This window comes from Trachypithecus francoisi, unplaced genomic scaffold (genome assembly GCF_009764315.1).
Source record: "Trachypithecus francoisi isolate TF-2019V2 unplaced genomic scaffold, Tfra_2.0 Lachesis_group1, whole genome shotgun sequence".
Lineage (NCBI taxonomy): Eukaryota > Metazoa > Chordata > Mammalia > Primates > Cercopithecidae > Trachypithecus > Trachypithecus francoisi.
The window spans coordinates 162,831,869-162,859,677 of NW_022681454.1; the positions used below are offsets into that span (position 1 = coordinate 162,831,869).

At 42.2% G+C, this 27,809-nt stretch overlaps 2 protein-coding genes and 1 long non-coding RNA gene across 5 annotated transcripts in view; 2 read left to right on the top strand and 1 right to left on the bottom strand.

Annotated features, from left to right (window-relative positions):
- SH3RF1 (SH3 domain containing ring finger 1) overlaps window positions 1–11,876 on the bottom strand; it is a 187,550-nt gene extending 175,674 nt beyond the window's left edge. For all 3 annotated transcript variants that reach the window (XR_004438204.1, XM_033215655.1, XM_033215656.1), the window contains exons 1-2: window positions 11,532–11,876; window positions 9,462–9,949 (exon numbers count right to left, since the gene is read on the bottom strand). Coding sequence is in view for 2 of the 3 variants with exons in the window: in XM_033215655.1 (XP_033071546.1) it covers window positions 9,462–9,854 (393 nt within the window). In the remaining variant the exon portion in view is untranslated. The remainder of the gene's footprint in view (window positions 1–9,461; window positions 9,950–11,531) is intronic.
- LOC117086114 overlaps window positions 1–26,790 on the top strand; it is a 29,528-nt gene extending 2,738 nt beyond the window's left edge. The window contains exons 2-4 of the long non-coding RNA XR_004438206.1: window positions 1,939–2,047; window positions 24,668–24,828; window positions 26,656–26,790. This is a non-coding gene — a long non-coding RNA (uncharacterized LOC117086114). The remainder of the gene's footprint in view (window positions 1–1,938; window positions 2,048–24,667; window positions 24,829–26,655) is intronic.
- On the top strand, window positions 18,323–18,932 carry LOC117086113 (protein S100-A10-like). Its single transcript, XM_033215657.1, has one exon. It carries the CDS (start codon window positions 18,394–18,396, stop codon window positions 18,781–18,783), a length of 390 nt encoding a protein of 129 aa, XP_033071548.1. The 5' UTR covers window positions 18,323–18,393; the 3' UTR covers window positions 18,784–18,932.
- Window positions 26,791–27,809: the final 1,019 nt, after the last annotated feature.

The following is a 27,809-nucleotide window of genomic DNA, read 5'->3' on the forward strand; positions in this document are numbered from 1 at the left end:
CTTCCCAGCTACCCCGAAAGAGCCCACTCACACATCTATCTTTAAAATGGCTGTGTTTACAGCCACCCATATGTCACCATTCATGAAGCAACTGCTACCATCCTCTTGACTAGGCATTGGCAGACATATACGTGACAAAAGGATTGCAGAGCCACAAAAAAGGGTGCCTGGGGCTCTGAATTTTTCTTTTCAAGGTTACTACCTTCAGAAGAAACTAAAAATTAAAAATTTTTAAAGAGCAGAAGATACACGTACTCTTCATAATAAAAGCTTTGGGAGGATGAGGGAGTTGAAGTTTCTAAATGAGGGAGCCTTACCAGCAAGGCAGCCTCCAAGCATAATATTTCTATCATATGTACACCTCCCTATACTATGTTGCTATGTAAATGAGTCTTGCCAGCTATCTGAGTTCCTCACTATCCATACTATGTCGCTATGTGTAATATTTCTATCACAAGTACATCTCACTATAATATTTGTGCTAGGTTGCTACAGTATTGTGGATCCTTAGGAAGCATCCTGCCACAGCATGAATTACAAAGTCATTTGCCTTTTGACCTTAAAATTTAAAGTCTTTTTACATATTGTCTTGGGTTTGCTTAAACCACATTAAGCAATCCACTAGAGAGGGGACAGATTAATAAATGGAGTGAGCGTCTGACCAGAGAGGAAAAAAGCAGGCATTCTTCCCAACAGAGTGAGTTAAGGAATGGAGGTGTGCAAAGGAGAGCTGGGGGCTCGTGGAATGCTGAGAAAAGACCACAGGCAACAGAAAAAGGCAGGGGCTTGAACTGACATACTGCACCTACCCACACGCCTTTTTGAGCCTCTGATTTTATTCTTTTCCTTTTCTGAGACCAGAGACTAATTATGGGGCAAAACAAAGCATTTTGAGAAGACAACCCAGAGAAGCAGTTTTAGGAAGGCAATGGAGTAGGACTGCTTTCCTGCTCCCCCTGTCTGTTGACTGTCTCCCCACTGCACCTCTTTTAGCCACTTGGAAAGTACAGACCACAGTTGCAGGAGAGGGCAGTGCAAGGTGCTGCAAGGCAGAGAAGTTAACAGTCAACACAGGTTCTATAGCAGCTGATGCAAAAGCCAGGGATGGAGTGCTAAAGTCAGAGAGCCAGGGCAGAGGTGGAACTTTTCAAAAGAACCTCAAGAACAAGGACCTTCAGCTAAAGTAAAACTAGATTTTATCTCTTTCCTCCCTTTCCCTCAGATTTTCCTTTTCCCTGCCCAGCCAGCAATAACAGAATAATCATTTCTCTCCTTCAGTCACCCAAAAGAGAAATATAAATAAATAAATAAGGACTGGAGCAATAGTGATAATAAATGAAGGAAACTGGGAGAGGAGGGGGTTCGGGGTTGCCAAAGAGGTCTGCATCAGGTTACTTTTCACACGTAGGAAACCAAAATAACTGAGTTCATGTCTGTATTTTATGTAGCTCTACATCCAAACATTACATCCACTTTATAATCTTTTCCATATCTTTTCAATAACTTTGGTTCTCATCATCCCAAATAGAAATGACATTAAATATACAGTTAAGAATCCCTAGAGAGATTGGTATTCGCTTCACTCACTTATTCACTCATTTATTCAACAAACCTCTTGTGAGTGTGTACTCTGTGCCAGACACTACAAAGGGCTCTGAAGAGTCAAAGATGAACCAAACCCAGCCCCATCACCAACACCATTCCCACAACCACTCTGCATAGAGCTTAGGTCCCTATGGCTCCACATCTTTGAGCTGAAGAAACGAAGCCCAGAGAAACCCCACAGTCAGCTGATGGCAGTGTCGGAATCAGAGGCCACAACTTCTAACCTCCAAACCACACTCTTCCCCATACATCAAGCTAAGGAGAGTCTGCTTTCTTGGTTCACTGTCATTGTAAAGGAGCTTTATTTGTCCTCTTTTTGTCAAAACAAAACAGGAAGCAAGGACAGTGAGGAAAGAATAACCTCTTCCAGTTGCAACTCAGAAGAGATTCCCCTGCTAAAAGCAACACCAGGGAAAATGTTTGCCACCTAAGTCAACTGCAGGTAAGGGAAGGAAGCATTTGGGATCAGAAATTGGACAAGTTATTTAAAGTCTTTCAGCCACCCCTCCTACATCCATGAAATAAGAGTAATAATGTATAGTGAGCCGTAAACACACCAACTGCACTCCAACCTGGGCAGGAGTGAGACTGTCTAAAAAAAAAAAAAGAAGACATAATACCTTCTTATAGACCAATGTAAGTAGATATGGAAGCTATCTGAGTTTGTTTTTTTGTTTTTTTGAGATGGAGTCTTGCTCTGTCGCCCAGGCTGGAGTGCAGTGGCACGGTCTCGGCTCACCGCAACCTCCGCCTCCTGGCTTCATGCCATTCTCCTGCCTCAGCCTCTTGAGTAGCTGGGACTACAGAAGCTATCCAAGTTTTATCATTAAATTAAAAACTTCAAATTGCAGAACTGCATATACAATGTGATTCCATTTCTATTCAATTTTGTGTCTGAAAGAAAACACAAAAAACCTCCGACAGTGGTTACCCCTAGAGATTAGGAACAAAGGAATAGAGATTGGAAGCCTTTATTTTCTCCTGTACATCATCTTCTACTATTACATTTCTTACCATGAGCATGTATTATTTTTAATTTTTAAAACAGAAAGAAAATACTGCGAGTATTTTTCTTATGAGTATTTTTAAACAGAAAGAAAAATACTATGAAGAAAAATTTTATGAATGAAAATACTACGAGAAAAATACTATGAAAAATTCAGGGAGTGGCACACATAATTAGTACACTTTTCTAAATGTATATTATACATCAATAAAGAGTCTTTTCAAAAACTGGAGTAGGTCTATGTGCTTAAACATGAAAAAATTTCATAGATATAGTAAATGAATCAGCAAATCATTGAATATCCAGAGCATGAAATTCTAGTTCTGCAAAAAATCAAGAAACTATATGCATACACATATAAATGTATATGAAAAGATCTGCAAGTATATACACACTTAATAACATATTCTTCTATATTGTTGAATATTTTTTACAACCAGAATACTTTTACATACACTTTGAAATCTACATTCTTTTTCATAGGCTTGGCGCCACACCTCACGCCTGTAATCGCAACACTTTGGGGGGCTAAGGTGGGTGGATCACTTGAGGTCAGGAGTTGGAGACCAGCCTGGTCAACATGGCAAAACCCCACCTCTACTAAAAGTACAAAAATTAGCCAGGTGTGGTGGCAGGTGCCTGTAATCCCAGCTACTCCGGAGGCTGAGGTGGGAGAATTGCCTGAATCCAGGAGGCAGAGGTTGCAGTGAGCTGAGATCTCACCATCGCCCTCCAGCCTGGGGACAGGGTGAAACTCCATCTCAAAAAAATAAATAAATGATAACACTTGACCCCAGAAAGCTGTTGTGAGGTTTACATGATTATGGTTACATGACACTTTATGTGATATAAGAAAGAATCATTATATCTTTAAAAAATTATCAATTAGTATGCACCACAGACTCTCTTTCCCATACCTGCTTTCTACCCCGTTCAAGATCTCATCGCTGAGCCTTACCATTAAGCTAGCTCAGGAATGAAGTAAAGGTCAGGGACGGGGCAGACATGAAGCCCGGAGTAAGGATCAAGGATGAAACAATGGATAAAATAAGAGGTCAAGAATGCAACAAACATGGTTTAGCCAAAACAAACAAACAAAACCCACCTTTTCCATTTCAATTCAATCATTCTGAAACACACAGAAACATTTCCCTCACCCAAACCACCACATTAAATGTCTTGCTTGGGTCCGGTATGAGTTAATACACATCCTCTTCCCCATCTGTGCGGAGACAACAGTTCCTTTATCAGTCAGTGTTTGTAGCAAACCTTACACACCAGGGGAGCATGTCCCACCCACACTTGGTATTCTTTGACCATGCACTTAATCCAAGGATCACAAACTACAAACAAGAACCCCATCATAAATAGACACTTATTCTATTATCTTATCCCACCCCCTGGTGCTTCACTATATGCTGCCTTATTTGTTGTTTCTTATGTGTTACCTCCCCCAAATGTAAACTTTTTCAACAGAAACACGCATTAATGTCATCTTTGACCTAGTATAGATTACTGAACATAACTGGACCTGAAAGAAGCTCTGTACAGGTGCTTGTTCACAGACAGATGTCAAAGATGTCCCACGGCACAGTTCACAGCTGGCAGTTGCTTTCCACACCAAACCTGGAGCAACTCAATTGTCCTAACTTTCTCCCACTACTTCCTTCAATTCTTTCCACCAATGCCATTCCTTGGAATAAAGCCTAGGATGCCTTATTAGGGTGCTACTTAGTCCTGGAAAGCACCAAGTAAGGATCTGTATCTGGTTTGTCCATCATTACCTATCCTTGAGGGGATAGGTACTACTTAGGTACCTTAGGTACTACTGAGTCCTGGAAAGCACCCTCTCCAGACTCCAGTTACGGATCAATCCAACTTGTCAGAGATAAGAAAGTAGTAGTTTTCCCCCCTCAATATTTCCTTCATTTCCTCCAGAACTTTCTGTGCATCTGGTATATTGTCACATAAACTTCAACTTCCTTTTAACATGCCTATTTTACGAAATTATGCCAGGCAATGTGGGTAGCTGAGAGGGTAGGGAGGGGCCGAACAACTTCTCAAGGGTATTCCACAGCAGAACACAGAAGGCTGGACCACTGCCAGTTTCTGGGGAAACCAGGACTGAAGGGATTGGCAGTGGACTGAGAGGCCACTCAAGGGGCTGACCTTTAGGAGTATGCCTACAGTCAGAGTACAAGTCGGCTAGGGCTACCACATCCAAGGACACAGACTGGGTGGCTTAAACAACAAAAATGTATTTCCTCAGTTCTGGAGGCTGGAAGTCCAAGATCAAGGTGTCAGTGGGGTTGGCTTCCTTTGAAGGCAACTCTCCTTGGTTGGTAAGTGGCATCTCCTCCATGTGTCTTCACATGGTCTTCCCTGTGTGTCTGCATCCTCATCTCCTCTTCTCAGAAGAACTCCAGTCTTAGTGGATTAGGGCCCATGCATGTGACCTCATTTTACCTGAACCCTCTCTTTAAAGGTCCTATCCCCGAATATCGCCACATTGTGAGGAACCAGGAGTTAGAACTTCAACCTAGCAATGTAGGGGGAAATAATTCAGCCCCTAACAGTCAGCAATAGAGAAAGAGGGAGAAAGGAGGTATGACTGTGCTATGGAGAAATGAAAGCAGACTCAGCATTTACAGGGGAAATAAATTTCATCCATGTTCCCTCATATCTAGAATTCCCTACCTTTCTTTCCCGGTCTCTCCATTCTTTGACACGAGCTCCAATCCCATATCTGTTCTGAAGCCCTGCTAATCGTCTCAGTCCCAGTGGTCCCTCTTTCTTATCCCAAATGCAGAGCACTTCCTATCTATCCTACCCATCTGCCCCTTCACCCTACGTGGCCCTTGGGGCAGTTCTTGATGCCTTCCACATTATCGAATATGAGGCCTCATCTCACACCATCCCTGTGGCTTGCCTAGTTCACACTTACCTTCTGTCAGTTCTTCCTAGGAGGCATACCCCTTCCTGTGTAGGTCAGTGCCTTTGAAATATTCTTCTCCTCTGCCTCTTCCCTGCCCAGCGCCCATTCCCTAATTAATATCATTTCACCCTTAAGATCTCAGCTCAGATGCCAGAAGCTTTTGAAGATCACACACACAATTCACCCTCACACTAAATGCAGGTCTTTCTTCTATCCTCTCCCCTAGTTTTGTGTCTTAGAACTTATTTAATTACATGCCTGCATTGTTATTATTTTATTAATGTGTCTCTCCCACAAGGTGGACCACACATTCAAAAGCTAAGAATCTATATCTGGTTTGTCTACCATTACCTATCCAGCAGCTAGTGTAGTGCCTGGTACCTAACAAGTGCTTAAGAAGTATTTATTAAATAAAACAACGAATAAACAAAGTATAAATTTGTATAAATCAGGGGATCTGATGTGATCTATTTTTTGGATGAATATATTTGCTGTGAAGTACAGACATCATGAAATCATTAAGTAATGATACCTAAAGAGAAACATGCACAGATATTAAGAGAACTTAATGTTAAGAGATATTAAGAGAACTTTAGAGATTTTTTTTTTTTTTTTTTTGAGACGGAGTCTAGCTCTGTTGCCCAGGCTGGAGCACAGTGGCGCGATCTCGGCTCACTGCAAGGTCCACCGCCTCCTGGGTTCACTCCATTCTCCTGCAAAAGCCTCCCAAGAAGCTGGGACTACAGGCGCCCACCACCAAGCCCGGCTAATTTTTTTGTATTTTTAGTAGAGACGGGGTTTCACCATGTTGGCCAGGGTGGTCTGGAACTCCTGACCTCAAGTGATTCACCTACCTCCTCAGCCTCCCAAAGAGCTGGGATTATAGGCGTGAGCCACCACAGAAGAGAATATCTATGCATGTGTCTGTTTAGATATCATTACTTAATGATTCCTTAAATCACTGGAACTGCACATAGAAGGCAGAAACTATTAAGTCTAAATTCTATACGGGATAGGGGAACTACTTAAAAACCATGCTTTCCTTATCTAATTTATATATATGCATTTTAACTTCTGCAGCTGTATTTCTTAGGCCATTCACTGGTATCAGCAGTGTCCCTCTCCCTATGGCTCATTCCACTGCTTGACTTTGGCCTAAAACCAACAGGAATTCTTTACTTAGAGGTAAAAAACTGACCGATTCCCATGGTGACTCCAACCCCACACTCTTTCCTTTTCGCCTTCAAATTAGGCAGGAAACATTAAAATTTTGGGAACAAGATATGCGTCACACATTGGAAATGTTCAAATCTGTTGATAACATTCAATATACTTCGGCTAAATGCATGAGGAGGCCACATGGTCACAGTCTAATGGAACACAGAACATAACTAATAAACTGAAGCAATATTCCACGTTATCACTTTCAGCTTTGCACAACATATGGAAACAGGCTCACTGCACCGCTTGGTTGTGTCAGAACACTTAAGGGAGGAGGATGCACATTTGGGATTTATTACAGGCACTCACCTAAGAGAAGTGTCCGAAGAAGTGCCTTACAATATCCATGTGGCTTCATGTTACAGAATTCTCACTCTTAAAAAGAATCTTTTCTAGAAATGTATTTATCTTTCAGGTGTTTGAACTATACGTATGGTCCTGACTGTTCTGTATATTTGAAAGCAAAAGGTAGTAGTAACTTATTGAGAAACCGTTTTTTAAAAAGGATGGGGGGCAGGGGACGGGGGAGGGGTCTTGCTATGTTGTCTAGGCTGGACTTGAACTCCTGGGCTCAAGTGATCCTCCCACCCCAGCCTCTGGAGTAGCTAGGACTACAGATTCAAGTAGCTAGAGACTAGAGGTGAATACCACAGTACCTGGCTCGAAAAACTATTTTCAACTAGAAAAAAGGCTGTTCTTTTTCTAAGTATTGCATCAATTGCATCAACTCAGACTACTGAATAGGTTTGTTTTTGTCCTCCATCCTCCCCCAGCAAAATAACAGACATATTTCCTGTTCCATCCACCTCAACTATTTTGTCCCAGTTATAAGGCTCAAGTTTAGTTGAGTTTCTTGGTACGTAATTTTTCTCATGCTAAAGAAGAAACATGAAGTAAGTTAGGAAAAGCTTATAAACCAGAAAAATAATACTAACATGATCAAAATCTCCAAATAATTTACCTAAGAAGTTCAATTTTGGGAACTCAGCAGTTCAGATAAATGAGAATTACATAGTCAATTTCCATGTTAGCAAGAAAACTCAAAATTCAAAAGACATTGAGTGTTTGAGTCTCTCCTTAAATTCCTCTTTATCGATGATCAAACATTCAGTGCATTCCTCACAATAGGTAAGGCAGTGTCAATAACTAAGATACAGTATTCTGGGAAGCCATGCCTTCCCTAGTCTAATTAACAGGGAAACAAAACCTTTCCAAAGATGCAAATCTACCCCTTTATTAAGCTAAACAGACCTATATCAGGTGTCTCAGAAATTATCAACCTGATCACTGGTTCAGGGATTAAAATATTCAAGTCTAAATCAGTAAATTCCATAAAATAAAGGAAATCTAAGAAAAGCACTGTAAGTGGATCACTTTCACAACATGTGGGTTCCAAATAAGGAAAGAAAACCTCCCTAGCCCAAAGTTCTCACTATCTTTAAATAAATAAATATGTCAAAAGAAACCTGACAGCCTTAATGAAACTGTTTTCCGATCAGGTTTTCTCGTGATTAAAATGGTCTCTATACTTTACATCTAGTGATGTAAATACTTCCTATCATTTACAAAAGATGAGCCTGAGAAAGAAGTAGGAAAACTATTCTGTTAAAACTGCCTGGTATCCACATCTGTGAATTATGGGATCTAACGCCATCCCAATGGGCAGTTCCTGGGTTAAATGAAAGAAGTCACTTTTGAGTGCTTACTGGGGACATTTGAAAAAAAATACTCTCATCTAGATTAACTTTTTTTTAAAAGCAGATTTTACCAGTTTGGCCAATAATTTAGAATTCCTTCTTCTTACAGAAATGGAGTTGTTTTAATTACTGATGCTCTTGATTACTTTTTATTTTTGCAAATATGAGAAAAGCACATTTTATCACGAATCCATCACCTGCAACATAATTTATATTTACTAGAAATACCTATATTTATATTATATTATATAGATATACAGATTATTAATATAGGTATTTCTAATAAATACAGAAATTGTGTGACAGTTGTGGTAGCTGTCCAAATAATTAGCTTCATCTAAAATCATTTCAGCCGAAACTCAAATCCCAGGAAAAATCATTTTGATGAAACATTTCATTTCATTCACTATAAAGCTAGATGTTTTAGTGTAGTCCTAAGTGACATTTTGTTGCTACAGCAACGAAACTCTGCTACCTGTAGCCATGATTTGTTAAGAATTCCACCAACGAGTAAATTCTGTGCTGTGTATTCATAAAACCAATAGAATGATTCTAAGCAACATAAAAATTAAGGCTTGATTTCCTATTTATGATTTACCCACACACATATTTACAATATATATACACATATGTACTACATACATGTAATTATGACTCTCAGCCCCACCAACATGATAAAATACCAAATTTCCATTTTAAAATGGGCACAGAACAAAAGCTGGTTTAGATTTCATTCACTAATTGCTACTTGTTTCCCAAAATTTATCTTAAAAGATAACAGACTATCTAGAGATAATTTTCAAAACAATAAAATTTATTATTTATATCCAATCTCATTCCAAGATGGGGGGAAAAAATATTCAGAGGTATAATCTGTCTGTTCCAGTATGTGTGGTTTCCTAAGCCATGAGACTTGGAAAACAGCAAGCTAAAGAATAAAGAAAAAATGTGGACATCACCACCTTTATTCACCAAACTACCTTTGTAGGCTACTTACCCTCACTGGGGGGCTCCAGGCTTGCACCCGAGGCTGCTGTCCACCCTGGGAGCTCTGCAGATCTTTTGAGCTACAATTAGCCACAGTGCTGCTCTGAGACCTTAATGCATTTGTGCAGTTGGTCCCACTTGCCCCACCAGGACCAGGTTTCCAAGGCCTCTGCTTGATGCCATCCAGAAGTCTGACCAGCAAGATGTTACTGGGAAGCTCCTCGACACCCGAGCCAACGAGAGTCCTGCACTCGGGACATCTGAGTTCATTTCGAGAACCTACGATCCCCAGCAAACATCGCTTGCAAAACGTATGCTGGCAAGGCAGGACCTTCGCAGAAGCATCAAGGCGCTCTAGACACACAGGACACTCCAAAAGATCCAACAAGGCTGATTCATCCATCTTTATCTACTTTACTGAGAAAAAAGCTTCAGAAATGTTCATAGTAGTGTGCATCCCTTAAAATGACTCATGTAACATCCATTTCAGACTTTGCTCTAGAGTCATGGGGAAAAAGGGGGAAAGAGAATATGAGTGTTGTTATCTAGGGAAAAAGCTCACAAAGGAGCCAAGAATCAAAAAGTACCCAAAAGTACACTATTCCCTGTCTGAATAGTGTAGCTTTGCTTTGGAATGTGGGTTCCTAAACTCCAAAAGTCAACAACTGAAAACAAAATAGGCTTTCTAAACAACGCACAATTAACCCCTAAAGATATCCAGGGGTTCACTGGGCAAAACAGACACAGAGTATTATACATACAGACACAGAGTATTATACATTATTATACAAAACAGACACAGAGTATTATACATACATTCCTGCAGAAGGATTTATGAAATGCAATAAGGAACATAATTTCTTAAGCTCTGAAAGTGATATCAGCTGCCTTAATAAAGTCTTCAACTCATAAGAGAAGCTGACAGAGACCATTGAAAGTTTCCTCTACCTGAAATTTACTTTTAAATCCAACTAAATTCCCTTTTTTAAACCACTTTAGCGTTTAAGAAACCATGCCTCCTGTGATCGCTCGTGGTAAATGATCCCAATATTAAATACATATGTTTCTTCGCTGTTTTTAAAAATAGAACTGTTTAATCTTGCCCAACCAAAAAGAGCTGAAGGTTGACAATTCTAAAAGACACAGATTTGATTGAAAGCAGCTAAAACAGAAAAGCGCCTTTCAGGGCAGTGGTTGATAAACTCTGAAACACATTTCTGAACGGCCTGTCCTAATCCCATTCAGAAAATCTGGCAAAATTACCACCAAAAGAATTCGACAACGGAATGTTGGACTGGAAACTGTGGGCATATGAAAATGAGGCCATTCAGGAAAAAGCAAGCCACTTACTGCGCCGCTCTCCCCCCTACAGCCAAAATAAATGTAAATGTGAATGCCCAGGAGAAAGGGGGTAAAAAGATTGGCTGGTAGCATTAACAGCTGTTCTTGACAAAGTCGGAGCGGGGGAGCCCCAGGGCTGCGCCCCCGCTCCCACTGCGCCGAGCACAGGTACTCCCGAGCCCGCAGGGAGGCGCGGCGGCCGTTCGCCGCAGACACACCCCGGGGCCAGGTGTCGGCGGCACCCGGCAGGAGCCGGTCCCTGCCTGGGGCTCTCATCCTACAGCCTCCCTCATCTCCGCCCCCCTTTTAGGTCAGGCCGGGGACACATATCCCCCTACACGACTGCGGGAAGTTTTCAAGGACTTAAAAATAAATGCGCAGGCTTAAGTTGCGAAACTCAGCCCCACAGAGTGCCACGGGGAAGCAGCTTTCTAGCCCAGCCGAGATAAGGCGACAGTCCCCAGAGAGACCGCGCCATCCGGGAAGCAGGGGGTGCTGGGCTGCGCCGGGGAGACCGCGGCACGGAGCCCTGGCAGCTTCCTGCCCGGAGAAGGCAGAGGCCGCGGGCTGCTCTGCTTCCGCAGGTCCTGATTCCCGGCCCAGGGGGACCCGACGGCCAGGGGAGAGGGAGACCGACCCAGGGCGGGGATGGGGAAACGCCGAGACCACCGCCTTCTCCGCAGCTAGGGGTCCGCCAACGCTGGGTGCCCGCCGGCCCCGCGCCGGCCGCGCGCCCTACCTCGCGCCTCGGCTCCTCCTCTTTGTTCGCGGCCCCGCAGCAGCGGCGGCGGCTGATGCAGATGCGGCCCCGCCGCGCTCGCCGCTCGCAGTGTCTCTGACGCCGCGGCGGCACCGGGAGACTCCTCTCTGCTGCCCCCCTCACGCGCGCACACACACCACGCCGCCGCCGCCGCCTCCCACTTTCCCAGCCAAGGAGGGCGGAGGAAGAGGAGGAGGCCGGGCCGCAGCCGGCGCCCGGGGCGCAAGGGGGCGGCCCCGCGCCACAGCGCCTTCCCCTGGAGCGGGCGCGGCACCTCCCGGAGCCGCCCGCCCCGGCGCCGGCCTCCCGCGCTGAGGTGACCAGCGCCCCGTACCCCGCCGGAGCCCGGGGGCGGGATGGGTGCGGCAGCCTGAGGGGGCGCTGCGAGAGCGGAGAAACTGGGGAGCCGGGCCCCCACGGGGCAACGAGGGGAAGGCTCGAGGACTGACGCCGTCTCCCACAGGAGAACGCGTCTGAAAAATGGAGCCACCGGAGTGGGAGGCGGCGGGAGTGGAGGCTGGGGAAAGCAGGAAGGAGCCCCGGGCCAGAGTCCCGCCGCGTCCTCCTTCCCCCGGCAGGGCCGGGCGCCCGGGACGGACTCTTCCTCCCCGGGCTGGGCGAGTCGCGGCGCGGGAGGGGCTGGGTCCGCGGAGGCGGCGGGAGCAGTCCTGGCGGGAACCGATCCCGCTGCACTTTGCGTCTGGTTGCCCACCCTGGACACTTACTTGGTAGAGTCGGTGCGAAGTGTTGCCCCTTAGGGCCGAGAGCGGCGTGGTGAATCGATGGGGACTTTGCCGCGTCCACCTGCCCGCACCCAGCCATCAGTCACCCCAGGACCCAAACTGGAGCAAGCCTGGAGGACCGCTGACCCCAAAGCCCAAGGCTAGGAAAACGGTAGTATGGGCTTGCAGCCCAGCCGCGGGGGCTCTGTTACCCCTGCCCTAAGTGGGGAGAATTGAGTCTGACCTCAGGTGAGCTGGCACCGTAAAGCACGCTAAAAGGCGCCTCTTTCATCTGAGCCTGGGCTGCTGCCATCATCGTCGCAGTAATCTTTGTTTTGGTTGCCCCAGGCACACACCTGTAAACCGAAGTGGAGTTTTGAAAAACATCTTGTCCACAAGTTTTGAGGTTTTTCCGTCTCGATTTAGTGGAGAAACAAGTTAAAATTTTGTCACTGATCTAAAGTAGATATTATTGTATTTGCATTTACCATCAATTTACAAAAAGTTATCCCAAATACCCTTCCTCAAAGGTGGGCAGAAACTAGGTGGTTATAAGAAGAAAGGGTTACAACAGATGCAAGAAATCTCTGCCCGGCCACCAACTAGGTTTATGATTTGAAGAGGAGTCTCAGTTTATCCTCTAGTCTCCAGCTAGGGCCACAGCTGAACCATTCAAGACATAAGGATCACATAAGCATGAAAAAATTATAACAGCTAACAATGATCACTCACTGTAAACCAGGCACTGTGTGGAACATTTTTCATGCATCAGTTCAATTCTCACAGCAACCCTCTATGTCATCTTTTCTCAGCCTTGTTCTAAATAGATTCATATGCTGAGAGTCATCATGTATGAACACCAAAAATCATAGCCCACTTCCCCTTCCATTAGAAGTGAGCAAATGCACGGGTATTTGGGCATTTGAGCTGAGAAAGCCTACGGAAGGAATGAATGGAATGGAGAATTTCTAGTCCAGTTTGCAAACTGAAAGTGACTACTTAGTTCTGCATGTGGAACTGGGCAGATGGATGAAGATGAGGCTGACCAGAAGATTACAGTCAATAAACAGATAAGGATTCTTTGCAGTTATTAAAACTGAGGCTCAGATGGGTTCATTTTCCCCTGGTCACACAGTAGGTAATGTTGAACCAAGACTCAATCCCAGCTCTCTGGATTCCAAGTCCAGTTCTGTTTCCACCATTCCAAGGCCTGTCTTTTGCACATCACTGTCATATCCCCACCCCAGGCAAAGCGAAGCACAGTGTGTCTCTTCCCAAGGGAAAGAAGAAACTGTTAATCATGTCATTACTCGAAAGCAAGGGAAAATTTTTATTGTATTCTTATTTTGGTTTGGTGTTTGATTTTAGAGAGAGCAACGCACAAGGTCGTAGGCAGAATTGTGCAGCTCTTGAAACTCCCGGCAAAAAAAAAAATCAATAATCACACCCATTTTCTTTGTTTTGTTTTTTTGGTTTGTTTTTTTGGTTTTTGGTGTTTTTTTTTTTTTTTTTTTTTTGAGACGGAGTTTCACTCTTGTTGCCCAGGCTGGAGTGCAATGGCACGATTTCGGCTCACCACAACCTCCGCCTCCCAGGCTCAAGCGATTCTCCCACCTCAGCCTCCAGAGTAACTGGGATTACAGGCGCCCACCACCATGCCTGGCTAATTTTGTATTTTTAGTAGAGACAGGGTTTCTCTATGTTGGTCAGGCTAGTCTCAAACTCCCGATCTCAGGTGATCTGCCCACCTCGGCCTCCCAAAGTGCTGGGATTACAGGCGTGAGCCACCGTGCCTGGCCACACCCATTTTCAAAGAACTGAAGACAATGTGTCCCAAGACAGCAGTGATCAAAGAATCTGGCATACATCTCATGAATATTATCCAGGATGTGGCTGTAGTTCTTTTAATGCCCCAGTGCATGTTATATAGTTTTTAGAACACAACACTTTTGTTAGCTTTAGTTACTCCAGCTGTAAAATGAAGTCTTAGGCAAGTTACTTTAACCTCCTGAGCCATTTTCTGTCAAATGGTGAAAAAAAAATCTCTCAGAGTGTTGTGGGACGACTAGATGAGACAAGATGCTGGTTCTTTGTAATCTGTACATCTCTATTAAAATCAGATAGCATCATTATCATAATCTGCCAAGAATCACCCAAAGAGATATTCTGGGCAAAGTCCTTTCTTCCCAAGGTCTTAAAAAAGTTTGGGACAGGCCAGGCATGGTCGCTTACACCTGTAATCCCAGCACTTTGGGAGGCTGAGGCAGGTGGATCACCTGAGGTCAGGAGTTCGAGACCAGCCTGGCCAACATGGTGAAAACCTGTCTCTAGTAAGAATATAAAAAAAAAGAAAAATAGCTGAGCATGGTGGTGGGCACCTGTAATCGCAGCTACTTGGGAGGCTGAGGCAGGAGAATTGCTTGAACCTGGGAGGTGGAGGTTGCAGTGAGCCAAGATTGTGCCACTGCACTCCAGCCTGGGTGACAGAGTGAGACTCTGTCTCAAATAAGTTTGGTATAATGCTAGTAATTGCAAAGTCCTGTCAATACTATAGGGAAAGGGGCAGTTGGGGAAGAGAAGCATGTTCACCTTTTCACTTCTGGGAACTGAACATGAAGGAAGGGATGTAAGCATGTTGTGCTTAAGATCCCTGTGACTTTGAATAGAACCATGAAAAACATAAATACACCCTGTGACCTAATAATGATAGCTTGGGTTTACACAGTTCTTATCCTCCCAAGACTTCAAAGGACTTTCATATATATTATCTCATCTGTCTTCTCGACATCCCTCAGAAGCAATAAAGACAGACATGATTATTTCCATGTAGATGGGAAAAAACAAGATGTAGAGAAATTATTGCTCTAAGTGGTGACAAAAATCAGGCACTTAAATATCCAGTCCAGAGCACTCTTTGGTAAACTTTGGTACTGTGCTTTCACATGGATATATATATACATGTGTCTGATTATCATTTTCCTTCAAACCCTGTTTCTTCTCCAGTTGCCATGATATTGGTAAATGATAGCACTCTTCATTCAGTTGTTCAAACTAGAAACCTAGGAATCGTCTTTGATTTCCCTTTTCCTCTCCATCAATTCTGCTAGCTTCTCCCAAAATATGTTTCAATTTATACCCACTTTCCTTTGCCTCCAGTGCAAGTTTATTTAAGCCACCATCACCCTTTGTCTCTGGCCCTCCTAAACCAGTCTCTCTGTTTCCACTCTTGTTCGCATAATCCTGCCCAGAATATAGTAACATTCAGAGTGAGCAACAAAAAATGCATAACATACCAGTTACTACGTTGCTCCAAACTCATCAATTTCTTCCCATCATGCCTGAAATTTAAAGTCAAACATAGTCTTTGTCTTACAAGACTCACTGTCACTTGGACTCTGCACCACTGCATCTCAGCATAGTACTCTCTTTATCTTCTTTGCAGCACTTTTTGCTGTCTAATTTTTTGATTCCTTATTTATTGCCTATCTTCTTTACCTGAATATAAGTTCCCTGAAGGCAGTGACTGGGTCTGTCTTCTTTACCATTATGTCCTTCACAGCCAACACACAGTGATTCCAGTGACTAATTCTCAAATAAGGAGTTAATCAAGTATGCAGTTATATTTCTTGCTATCCTAAAACTGCATAGATACTTAGTACCTCACTGCCCTATAGATGGGAAATCAGGCAGGCAGTGTTCCAAGTTCCATTGAGAGTCTTTCTTATAATCTATCAATCAGTGAGTTTGATGTAGAAGATGAGGACACATGATTCTTGATTCTTCCTCTTATATTTCACAGTTAAGCTACAGAAACAGCTAAACACCAGCTCTGTAACACAGAACATAAACGCAATGCCAGTTTATCTTTATTCAAGGTCTTAGTTAATGACGTCACCATCCCTTTAGTTCCCCAGATAAGCAAGAAAATGCAGATTATCTTCAGCTTCCTCTTCTCCCCCTGATCCCTCCCCCTCCTACCATCCAGATGGATGATCCAGAGAGCATCAGAAGTGCTTCTTACATCTCTCTTTTCCTCCCAATCCTTATTTCAGTCCTGCCTATCTCCTACTTGGACAATAAGTACCTGCTTCCATTTCTCTCTAGTGTACCTGATTATGGAGAGAGCTTTGGAGTCAAAGTTTCTACCACCTATTAACTGGGTCACTTTGGGCAAGTTTCCAGTCTTCTGTGCCCAAGTTCCACCTGTAAAATGGGCGTAACAATACTACCTACCTTAGAGTTTTTGTGGTGATTTTATATACATTAATAAAAATGAAATGTTTAAAACTATGCCTGACACATGGTAAGTACTTAAATAATGACAGTATTATTTTTATAGATCCACTACCTAACTGAATGACTTTGCAAATTTCTTTAATTTTTTTGAGTTTCAACTTCCTTGTCTATACAAATGGATATAATATTATATACTTCGAAAGCCTGATGTAAAAAAACTAGGGACAAAATGAAAAACCTAGTATAGCACCTTCCTGGCACATAGTAGGGACCCAATAAAATGTTTGTTTCTTGCCTTTTTGACTATGTATCTGTCTGCATCTCTTTCCATATAATTAGGAAGTGGACTGGATTCTATCTAAGGTTCCTTCCAGCATTAATTATTTCCATCCCAACTGCACAAAGGACATCTAAGGGCAATGGAATCCCCTCGTGTAAAGCCAAGTGGTCATGAGGCACCATAGTTGTCAGGAAACCGAGCACTTAGAGTCAGGCAAGCCCAGAGAGGCTATTTTGGTCTGCAGTAGTGGGAAGGTGGTGCAAACTCCACTGTCTGGCAAAAAATCAGAGCAGATGGAATATTTATAGGCACTCCCCGAGGATTTCAGTTCAATCAGGAAGGATGCTAGGAAGAAAGTTAGACTGATGAGTAGGAGGTAACTGAACTGCATCTTCCTCCAGCCTTCTTGAAACAGGTCTGAACATTTGAGAAGCTGTTTTTTGGGTAGTTTTGTTTTGTTTAAGACAGGGTCTTGCTCTGTCACCCAGGCTACAGTGCAGTGGCACAATATCACTGCAACCTCCACCTCCTGGCTCAAGCGATCCTCCCACCTCAGCCTCCCGAGTAGCTAGGACTACAGGCACGCACCACCATGCCCAGCTAATTTTTTGTAGAGATGGGGTTTTGCCATGTTGGCTAGGCTGGTCTCGAACTCCTGAGTTCAAGCAATCCACCCGCCTTGGCCTCCCACAGTGCTGGGATTACGCCAATCCGGCTAGAGAAGCTGTGTTTGACAATGAAATACCTGGGGAAAGTCAGAGTTCTCTATACAGACTAATTCTAACCCAGCCTTCAGGGAGAGATTCTTGAGGTTTAATGCAATCAGAACCATCTGCAACACTGGTTTAAAATTCAGACGCCCTCCCCTCATCCCTGGAGAGTTAGTAGGTCCAGCCTGGGTTCAAGAATCAGGTGATTCTCATGTACATGATGCTGGGACCACAAACTGAGAAACACAAACGTAGGCTTGTCCAGAGGCACATTTAAAGGGAAATAACCCAGGCACTGACAAAGGCAGCTAATTTTAAAAGGGCACTCTAGGGCTTTGTTTTTGTTGAGAAGGATGTGGGATCTTGGAACCAGAGCTAGTTTGCTAGGGACAATAGGAGAGGGATTGAGTGTGCCCACCTCCGTTCATTCCAGTCTGTGCCCCTCTTCCCTGCCCACCCTCCATGCAGTGCTCAGCCTCTCCTCTTAATAAATGCTGGACAGAATTTTAAAGGATATCAGTTTTAAAAGGGAGCTAGAATATTAGCCTGCCCAGAGAAACACACATGCTGGCCCAGCTCACTCCAGGACCCCAAATGTGAACAGAGGTCACCCATATCAAGCCTCAGAAAGTCCTGTTGTTTAATACTGTTAAATTTCAACAAAAACATGCCTGAAAATTAGATGCCTCTAGTAGATATCTGACCAAAGTTCAAAGATAAATTTAACCTATATGAGGAAAAAAATAATAAGAGTTGTTCCTTTCTATTAAAACTAATTTTTCCTGTCAAATGCCATTATCATTTTAAAAGTTCAAACCTTGCCTCGCCGCCCCGCGTACAGCTCGCCCAGCGTCCGCCGCGCCTCGGCCAAGGCTTCAACAGACCACACCAAAATGCCGTCTCAAATGGAGCACGCCATGGAAACCATGATGTTTACATTTCACAAATTCGCAGGGGATAAAGGCTACTTAACAAAGGAGGACCTGAGAGTACTCATGGAAAAGGAGTTCCCTGGATTTTTGGAAAATCAAAAAGACCCTCTGGCCGTGGACAAAATAATGAAGGACCTGGACCAGTGCAGAGATGGCAAAGTGGGCTTCCAGAATTTCTTTTCCCTAATTGCGGGCCTCACCATTGCATGCAATGACTATTTTGTAGTACACATGAAGCAGAAGGGAAGAAGTAGGCAGAAACGAGCAATTCCCTCCTCCCTGATAAGAGTTGTCCCAAAGGGTCGCTTAAGGAATCTGCCCCACAGCTTCCCCCATAGAAGGATTTCATGAGCAGATCAGGACCCTTAGCAAATGTAAAAATAAAATCTAAACTCCCATTTGACAAGCTGAGAAAGGAAAGTTAAATACCAGATAAGCTTTTGATTTTTGTATTGTTTCCATCCCCTTGCCCTCAATAAATAAAGTTCTTTTTTAGTTCCGAAAAAAAAAAAAAAAAAGTTCAAACCTTGAAGTGGTCTTTTTGCGCACAAGCAAACTTTACCTAAACCAAAGTATTAGGGAGAGACTAGATAAATATCCATCACTTTATCTAACCATCTTCGGGAAATGAAATTCCATAATCTTCCTTGGTAACCATCTTTATATATATTAAAGATTATTTATCAATTTTCAGACTTCTTTCTTTCTGATCAAATTTAAAGATAATGGTAAACTTTTCTAATGCATCTAAATAGGCCAGCTTAAAAATACACACAAAAAGAAAACGTGCATGGATTCACTAGAGACTCAAAAATTATGACGCAGGTTTCTTTTTAAATTATAGTGTTAGGCTAAGGATGTTGGCTGCCTTTATCAGTTTATCCACTAAACTGTGTAATTCATATGTGTAATCAAACACAAGCCTATATTCTGTGATTCCATAGTAGAAATGATCCCGTCATAACATTTTCTTCTGTTTATAGCTAATGCTTTTATTTATTTATTTTTATTTATTTTTTGAGACAAAGCCTCACTCTGTCTGGAGTGCAGTGGCACGATCTCAGCTCACAACAACCTCTGCCTCCCGGGCTCAAGTGATTCTCCTGCCTCAGCCTCCCGAGTACCTGGGATTATAGGCACATGCCACCATGCCCGGCTAATTTTTGTATTTTTAGTAGAGACGAGGTTTCACCATGTTGGTCAGTCTGGTCTCAAACTCCTGACCTCAAGTGATCCACCTGCCTCAGCCTCCCAAAGTGTTGGGATTACAGGCATAAGCCACCACACCCGGCCAACATAACTTTAAAAATTAAATTCCATCATCTTTTTATGCCATATAAATTAATCTGCTAGAGTATCTGATACATTTATTACAAAGCTTTCCCCATGTAAATTACACATATAATAAAAGTACTGAGTAATTCATCAAAAAAATTTAGTAATGATTGATGTTACTGAATTAAACCTAAGTGTAGCAATATAGAAAATAATGTTTTAAATAATCTTTCTCAAAATAATCTCTTTCCCCTAAAATTCAAATAAAAGGCTGTAGAGTGTTTAAAAAAATGTGAACCCAAGATGATATCAGTCCAGTTGATATTCTTTCTCTTTGACAAGATTGTGGAAGACTAAAGATTAAGATAATTTCCTTGTTTTCCATAATGCTTTTATGCAAAAATGATGATTTGCATAATTTCTTTTCAGTCTCAATTGAATTTCTGAAGCTATTTTTCAAGCAAACTTCCACATGTCTCCAGTGTACACCATCTGTCTCATCTCTCTTTCTCTCCTTTTTTAAAGTATTACAATTATCTTGTAACAGGAGCTGTCAAATCTTTATTCCCCAAGGATTCTTTCTTTTGATAAATGAAAAGGAACTGTATATATTGTTATGTGTAGTTGTATGAATGTGACGGGGGTTAAGGAAAGGTTAGATGTTCAAAGCTGTTATGGCTAAGTTGACATATTAGAGGAAATGTGATCAGGTAAGTTGGCCAGAGTTTTAAAATAAGATCCTTCACTATAGGAAAATGAAGAAATGTTTAGTCAAAAGGTCAGGGGGAGGAAGGATCGTAAAGCAAAGAAGAATTTGAAAATAGTCTGTGGCCCATACTACAAAGTATTAAAGAAAATATGGGGAAAAAAGAGGAATGGCTTTACTCACAAGCTGCAAATTGCTTATAAAGCCTATTGGCATTTGGAAATGGTTGATGCTTTTACTAGGAGAATCAAGTTTTATGTTTACATAGTAAGTATATACTCAGCAGTAACTTCCAGGAAATCACATGGATTGCCAAGAAAAAGTCCTTATTGAAGTATTATTTAGAAAAAAAATCCTGCCAAAAACATTAAAGAGGCTTTTTAAAAATTGAAGTTCACAAGGAAATGCAATAGATAGAATTTATGTAGTACTCAGAATTTACAACTAATATATTTTATAGCATTTCATAAAACTTTTATTTGCAACTCAATTTCAATCAATTGTAAAGTTCCAATTACTAAAAAGTATAGTTAAAGTTTCAGCTATCCAGAATTATTAAAGAACGGTTCGCTCTAAAAAAACAACTTTTATTTGGAGGAAAACACTTAAAATATAGTAGGTATCGGCTGGGCACAGTGGCTTATACCTGTAGTCCCAGCACTTTGGAAGGCTGAGGCAGGCAGATCAGTTGAGGTCAAGAGTTTGAGACCAGCCTTGTCAACATAATGAAATTCCCTCTCTACTGAAAATACAAAAAAAATTAAGCAGGCCTGGTGGTGTATGCCTGTAATCCCAGCTACTCGGGAGGCTGAGGCAAGAGAATCATTGGAATCCAGGAGGTAGAGTTTGCAGTGAACTGAGATTGCACCACTGTACTCCAGCCTGGGCAACACAGCAAGACTCTGTCTCAAAAAACATAAATAAATAAGTAAATAAATAAAATTATATATATAATAAATATATATAGTCTGTATCACTGACTTTTGAAATAGAGGACATTGAAAAAATTAACATTTACAGATGACTGTGAGCCATCATTATAAACATCAGTTACTGTACAAAGGGAGTAGTTAAGACTATAGAGTCATACAGACTTGGGTTTGAGTCCTGGCTCAAAATTTCTACTTATGTGACTTTAAGAAAGATATTTAACCGCCGGGCGCAGTGGCTCACACCTGTAATATCAGCACTTTGGGAGGCCGAGGTGGGCGGATCACCTGAAGTCGAGAGTTCGAGACCAACCTGACCAACATGGAGAAACCCATCTCTACTAAAAATACAAAATTAGCTGGGTGTGATGGCACATGCCTGTAAACCCAACTACTAGGGAGGCTGAGGCAGGAGAATTACTTGAACCTGGGAGGCAGAGGTTGCGGTGAGCTGAGATCGTGCCACTGCACTCCAGCCTGGATGACAACTGCGAAACTGTCTCAAAAAAAAAAAAGAGATATTTAACCTATGTAAGCCTTAGTTTCACTGTCTGTAAAATGGAGATAGTGGTACCTACCTCAGGTTGTCGTGAAGCTTAAAAGAGATAACACATTTGTTTGTTTATTTTTTTTAATTTTATTTATTTATTTATTTATTTTGAGACAGAGTCTTGCTCTGTCACCCAGGCTGGAGTGCAGTGGCACAATCTCGGTTCACTGCAACCTCCGCCTCCCGGGTTCAAGCAATTCTCCTGCCTCAGCCTCTTGAGTTGCTGGAATTACAGGTGTGCACCACCACACCTGGCTAGTTTTTGTATCTTTAGTAGAGATTGGGTTTCACCATGTTGGCCAGGCTGGTCTCGAACTCCTGACCTCGAGTGATCTGCCCGCCTCTGCCTCCCAAAGTGCTGGGATTACAGGCATGAGGCACCGCACTCAGCCAAAAGAGGTAATACATTTGAAATGCTTAGTGTATTTACATGGGACTTAGAACTCAGTAAAGCTTAACCAGTCCTAGTATTATTAGTATTAGTGTTGATATTGCCATGATTATTTTGCATTGAGGCATTTAGTAGCAGTTTTCTCTTGATAACACTAGAATTCTATATTTTTAAATCTTGTACAGTTGTGCCACAGAGTGACTTTTCCAACAATAACACACTGCATATATGATGGGGGTCTCATAGAATTATAATGGAGCTGTAAAATTCCTGTTGCCTAGTGAAGTGGTAGCCGTCATAAAGTCATAGTGTAATGTGTTAATCACATGCTTCTGGTGATGATGGTGGAAACAAGCCTACTGTGCTGCCAGTGGTATGACAGCGTAGCATACAGTTATGTATGGTACATAATACTTGCTAATGGTAATAAATGACTGTGTTCCTGGATTATGTATTTCCTCTACTATACTTTTTAATCATTATTTTAGAATGTACTCCTACTTATTAAAAACAAAACTAACTGTGAAACAGCTTCAGGCAGGCCCTTCAGGAGGCATTCCTGAAGAAGACATTGTTATCCTAGGAGATGACAGCTCCATGTGTGCTATTGCCCCGAAAACCTTCCAGTAAGAGAAGATATGGAGGTGAAAGATAGTGAAATTGATGATCCTGACACCTTTGTAGACCTAGGCTAATGTGTGTGCTTATGTCTTTTTTTTTTTTTTTTTTGAGATGGAGTCTCGCTCTGTCGCCCAGGCTGGAGTGCAGTGGTGCGATCTCGGCTCACTGCAAGCTCCGCCTCCTGGGTTCACACCATTCTTCTGCCTCAGCCTCTGGAGTAGCTGGGACTACAGGCGCCGGCCACCATGCCTGGCTAATTTTTTGTATTTTTAGTAGAGACGGGGTTTCACCGTGTTAGTCAGGATGGTCTCGTTCTCCTGATCTCGCGATACACCCTCCTCGGCCTCCCAACGTGCTAGGATTACGGGCGTGAGCCACCGCGCCCGTTTTTGTTGTTGTTGTTGTTGTTGTTTTTGAAACGGAGTCTCGCTGTCTGGTCAGGCTGGAGCGCAGTGGCGCGATCTCGGCTCACTGCAACCTCCGCCGCCCTGGTTCAAGCCATTCTCCTGCCTCAGCCTGCTGAGTAGCTGGGACTGCAGGCACCCGCCACCACACCCAGCTAATTTTTGTATTTTTAGTAGTGATGGAGTTTCACCATGTTGGCCAGGATGGTCTTGATCTCTTGACTTCGTGATCCACCTGCCTCGGCCTCCCAAAGTGCTGGGATTACAGGCGTGAGCCACCGCACCCGGCCTATGTCTTCATTTTTAACAAAGAAGTTTAAAATGAAAAAAAAAATTAAAGAATGAAATAATGTCTTTTGCAGCAACATGGATGGAGCTTGAGGCCATTCACAGAAGTGAACTCAGAAACAGAAAACCAAATGCCACATTTTCTCATTCATAAGTGGGAGCTAAACAATAAGCACACATGGAAATAAAGGTGGAAATTATAGACACTGGGGACCCCAAAAAGAGGGAAGGTGGATGATGAGCAGGGATTGAGAAAGTACCTATTGAGTACAATGCTCACCCTTTGGGTAACAGGTACTCTAGAAGTTTCAATTGCACCAGTACACATGTACCCATATAACAAGCATAGGCAGGTACTCCCTGAATCTATAATAAAATAAAAAAATTTAATAGAAAAAAGCTTGTAGAGTAGGATATAAATAAAGAAAATATTTTTGTATAGCTGTACAATGTGTTTGTGTGTTAAGCTGTATTATTGCAAAGGAGTAAAGAGATTTTTATAGAGTTTATAAAGTACAAAAGTTTCAGTAAGCTAAGATTAATATACTATTGGAGAAAGAAAATTTTTTTAATAAATTTAGTGCAGCCTAAGTGTACAGTGTTTATAAAGTCTGCAGTGGTGTACAGTAATGTCCTAGGCCTTCACACTCACTCACTACTCACTCACTGACTCACTCAGAGCAGCTTCCAATCCTGCAAGCTCCAGTCACGGTAATTGCCCCTAGAGAGGTGTACCACTTTAAAAATCTTTTATACCATGTTTTTACTGTGTCTTTTCTGTTTGGATATGTTTAGATACACAGATATTTACCATTGTGTTACAATTGCCTGCAGTATTGAGTATAGTACCATGCTGTACAGATTTGTAGCCTAGGAGCAATAGGCTAAACCATATAACCTAGATGTGTAGTAGGCTATAGCTTCTACATTTGTATAAGGGTACTCTATGATGTTTGCACAAAGATGAAATCGCCTAATGACACATTTCCCAGAACATATCACTGTTGTTAAGCTATGTATGACTGTACTTAGAAACTTTTCTTTTGTTTTCTCTTTCTTCCCTTTTTACAGCCATCAGAAGCCGCCCAAACCTTTAATGGTGAGGGTTTAGAAGTGCCATACAAGAGGAAGAGTTTTAGAGGGCCCACTCCAGCCATACTGCTTTGCCAGCACCTTTACTTCTCTGATATTGCTGAGCTCCAGACCCAGCTTTCATTAACGTGATTCTCATTGTAAGAACCTGATCCTAAGTCTTTACACATTCTTGGCCTGTGCCATCCTCTGATGCTTGACTCTTACGTTTGGAATCCTCCTCTCCTACTCACCACCTCTTCACCCACTTTTGATAAATAATCTTTCCCTGTAGATTTTATCTTTAACTCTTCTTGGACCTCCATTCTCACATTTTTTCCTGAGCATGTTAGTCACTTGTCTTGCTTCCAGCTGCTGGTTTTCTCAGATCCAGCCTTCTTACTTGAGGCTTGGCAGCAGATGATTTTTTCTCACTATTTCCACAGTAGCAGTCTTTCTCATTTAGTTTATCCACACTGCTAGCATCTCAGTAATCAATCAACCTATATTGTAAGACCTGTGTGTAGAGTGATAGAAATTAGTCAAAATGTAACGATACCATCAAAGTCATTCATCTCCTTTTTCTTTTTTTCTTTTCTTTTCTTTTTGTTTTTTTTGAAACAGAGTCTCACTCTGTCACCCAGGCTGGAGTGCAGTGGCGCCATCTTGGCTCACTGCAAGCTCTGCCTCCCAGGTTCATGCCTTTCTCCTGCCTCAGCCTCCAAAATGGCTGGGACTACAGGCACCCACCACCAAACCCAGCTAATTTTTTTATATTTTTAGTAGAGACGGTGTTTCACTGTGTTAGCCAGGATGGTCTCAATCTCCTGACCTCGTGATCCACCCGCCTTGGCCCCCCAAAGTGTTGGGATTACAGGCGTGAGCCACTGCGCCTGGCCTTCATATCCTTTTTCTTACCTGTATCCATCATTCCCTCCTAACCAATGTAATGGCTATGTGGCTTGCTTTCCTGTCTTTCTACATGCTCATGTAACCATTTATAAAACATATGTGCATATATACAGGAATTAAGTTTTTTTAAAAAAAGGATTCAGCTAGGCACAGTGACTCACATCTATAATTCCCAGTGTCTTTGGAGGCTGAGGCAGGAGGATTGCTTGAGATCAGGAGTCTGAGACCAGCCTGGGCAACATAGCAAGACTCCATCTCTACAAAAAAAAAATTTTTAATTAGCCAGACATAGTGGTGTGCACCAGTAGTCCCAGCTACTCAGGAGGCTGAGGTGGGAGGATTGCTTGAGCCCAGGAGTTTGAGACTGAAGTGAGCTATGATCACACCACTGCACTCCAGCCTAGATGACACAATGAGACCCTGTCTCTAAAAAGGAAAAAAAAAAAAAAGGATTCTATTTTATACATATACATTTCTCTGCATCTTGCTTTTCCTCTCCAAAAATACATATTATAAGAATCCTATTCAGTCAACTGGCATAGAGCTAACTTATTCTAATGGCTGCATAGTTTTCCATGAAATGATCATATCCCAATCATTTTTCTTTTCTTTTTTTTTTTTTTCTTTTTTTTTTCTTTCTCATTCTGTCTCCCGGGCTGGAGTGCAGTGGCACTATCACAACTCATTGGCTCACTGCAGCCCTGATCTCCCAGGCTCAAGCAACCTTCCCACCTCAGCCTTTCCACCATGGGAGGCACACACCACCGTGCCCAGCTTTTTTTTTTTTTTTTTCTTGGTAGAGATGGAGTCTCACTATGTTGCCCAGGCTGGTCTTAAACTCCTGGGATCAAGCATCCTCCTGCCACAATCTCCCAAAGTGCTGGGATTACAGGCATGAGCCACACCCCCAGCCCCCAATCATTTCATTTTTTGTTATTCATTATTCATTAGTAGTCATTCATTATTAGTCATTAATGTTTCACTAATGTTATTCATCAGTAGTCAGTCATTATTTTGTTTTTTGTTATGAAAAACAAAGCTGCAATAAACATTCTTGTTTCTATATCCTTATGCAGAGAATGGATTCCTCAGGATGGAAATCTCCTGATCAAGGGGAATGCATATTTCTAATGGATGTTGCTACATTTCATACCACAAAATGGAACATTCAACTATCTATCATGAAAGCATGAAAATATCCATTCCACATTCCCAAATCACCCTTGCTGGCTGTTGTGCTTTTACATTTGTATTATTTTGGTAGGTGCCTTATGATATCTGATATACATATATGTATGTATTATATATATGTATATGTGTATATATGTATGTGTGTATATACATGTATATGTGTGTGTATGTGTGTGTGTATATATATATTTTTTTTATTTTTTATTTTTTTTGAGGCAGAGTTTTGCTCTTGCTGCCCAGGCTGGAGTGCAATGGTGCAATCTTGGCTCACTGCAACCTCTGCCTCTCAGGTTCAACTGATTCTCCTACCTCAGCCTCCCGAGTAGCTGGGATTATAGGCACGTGCCACCATGCCCAGCTAATTTTGTATTTTTAGTAGATACGGGGTTTCACCATGTTGGCCAGGCTGGTCAAACTCCTGACCTCAGGTGATCTGCCTGCCTCAGCCTCCCAAAGTGTTGGGATTACAGGTGTGAGCCACTGCGCCCAGCCAATATATATTATATATATTATATATGTATAATATATAACATATACATTATATATTATATATGTATAATATATATATATGTATAATATATAAAATATATATTATATATTACATATGTATAATATATAAAATATATGTTTTATATATTATATATGTATATATATAAAAAATATATATATATATTGAGGCAGAGTCTTGCTCTGTCACCCAAGCTGGAGTCCAACGGCATGATCTCTGCTCACTGCAATCTCCTGGGTTCAAGCAATTCTCCTGCCTCAGCCACCCGAGTAGCTGGAATTACAGGTATGCGCTATGGCCTGGCTGATTTTTGTAATCTTAGTAGAGACGCGGTTTCACCATGTTGCCCATGCCGGTCTCAACTCCTGGCCTCCAGCGATCTACCCGTTTCAGCCTCCTAAAGTGCTGGAACTACAGGCATGAGCCACCATGCTTGGTCAGTATTTCAAATTGCATTTTTTCCTGACTACTAGTAATCTCTTTTAATTAGTTTATTTGTCAGTTTGATTTTCTCTTAGTTGAATTGATTAG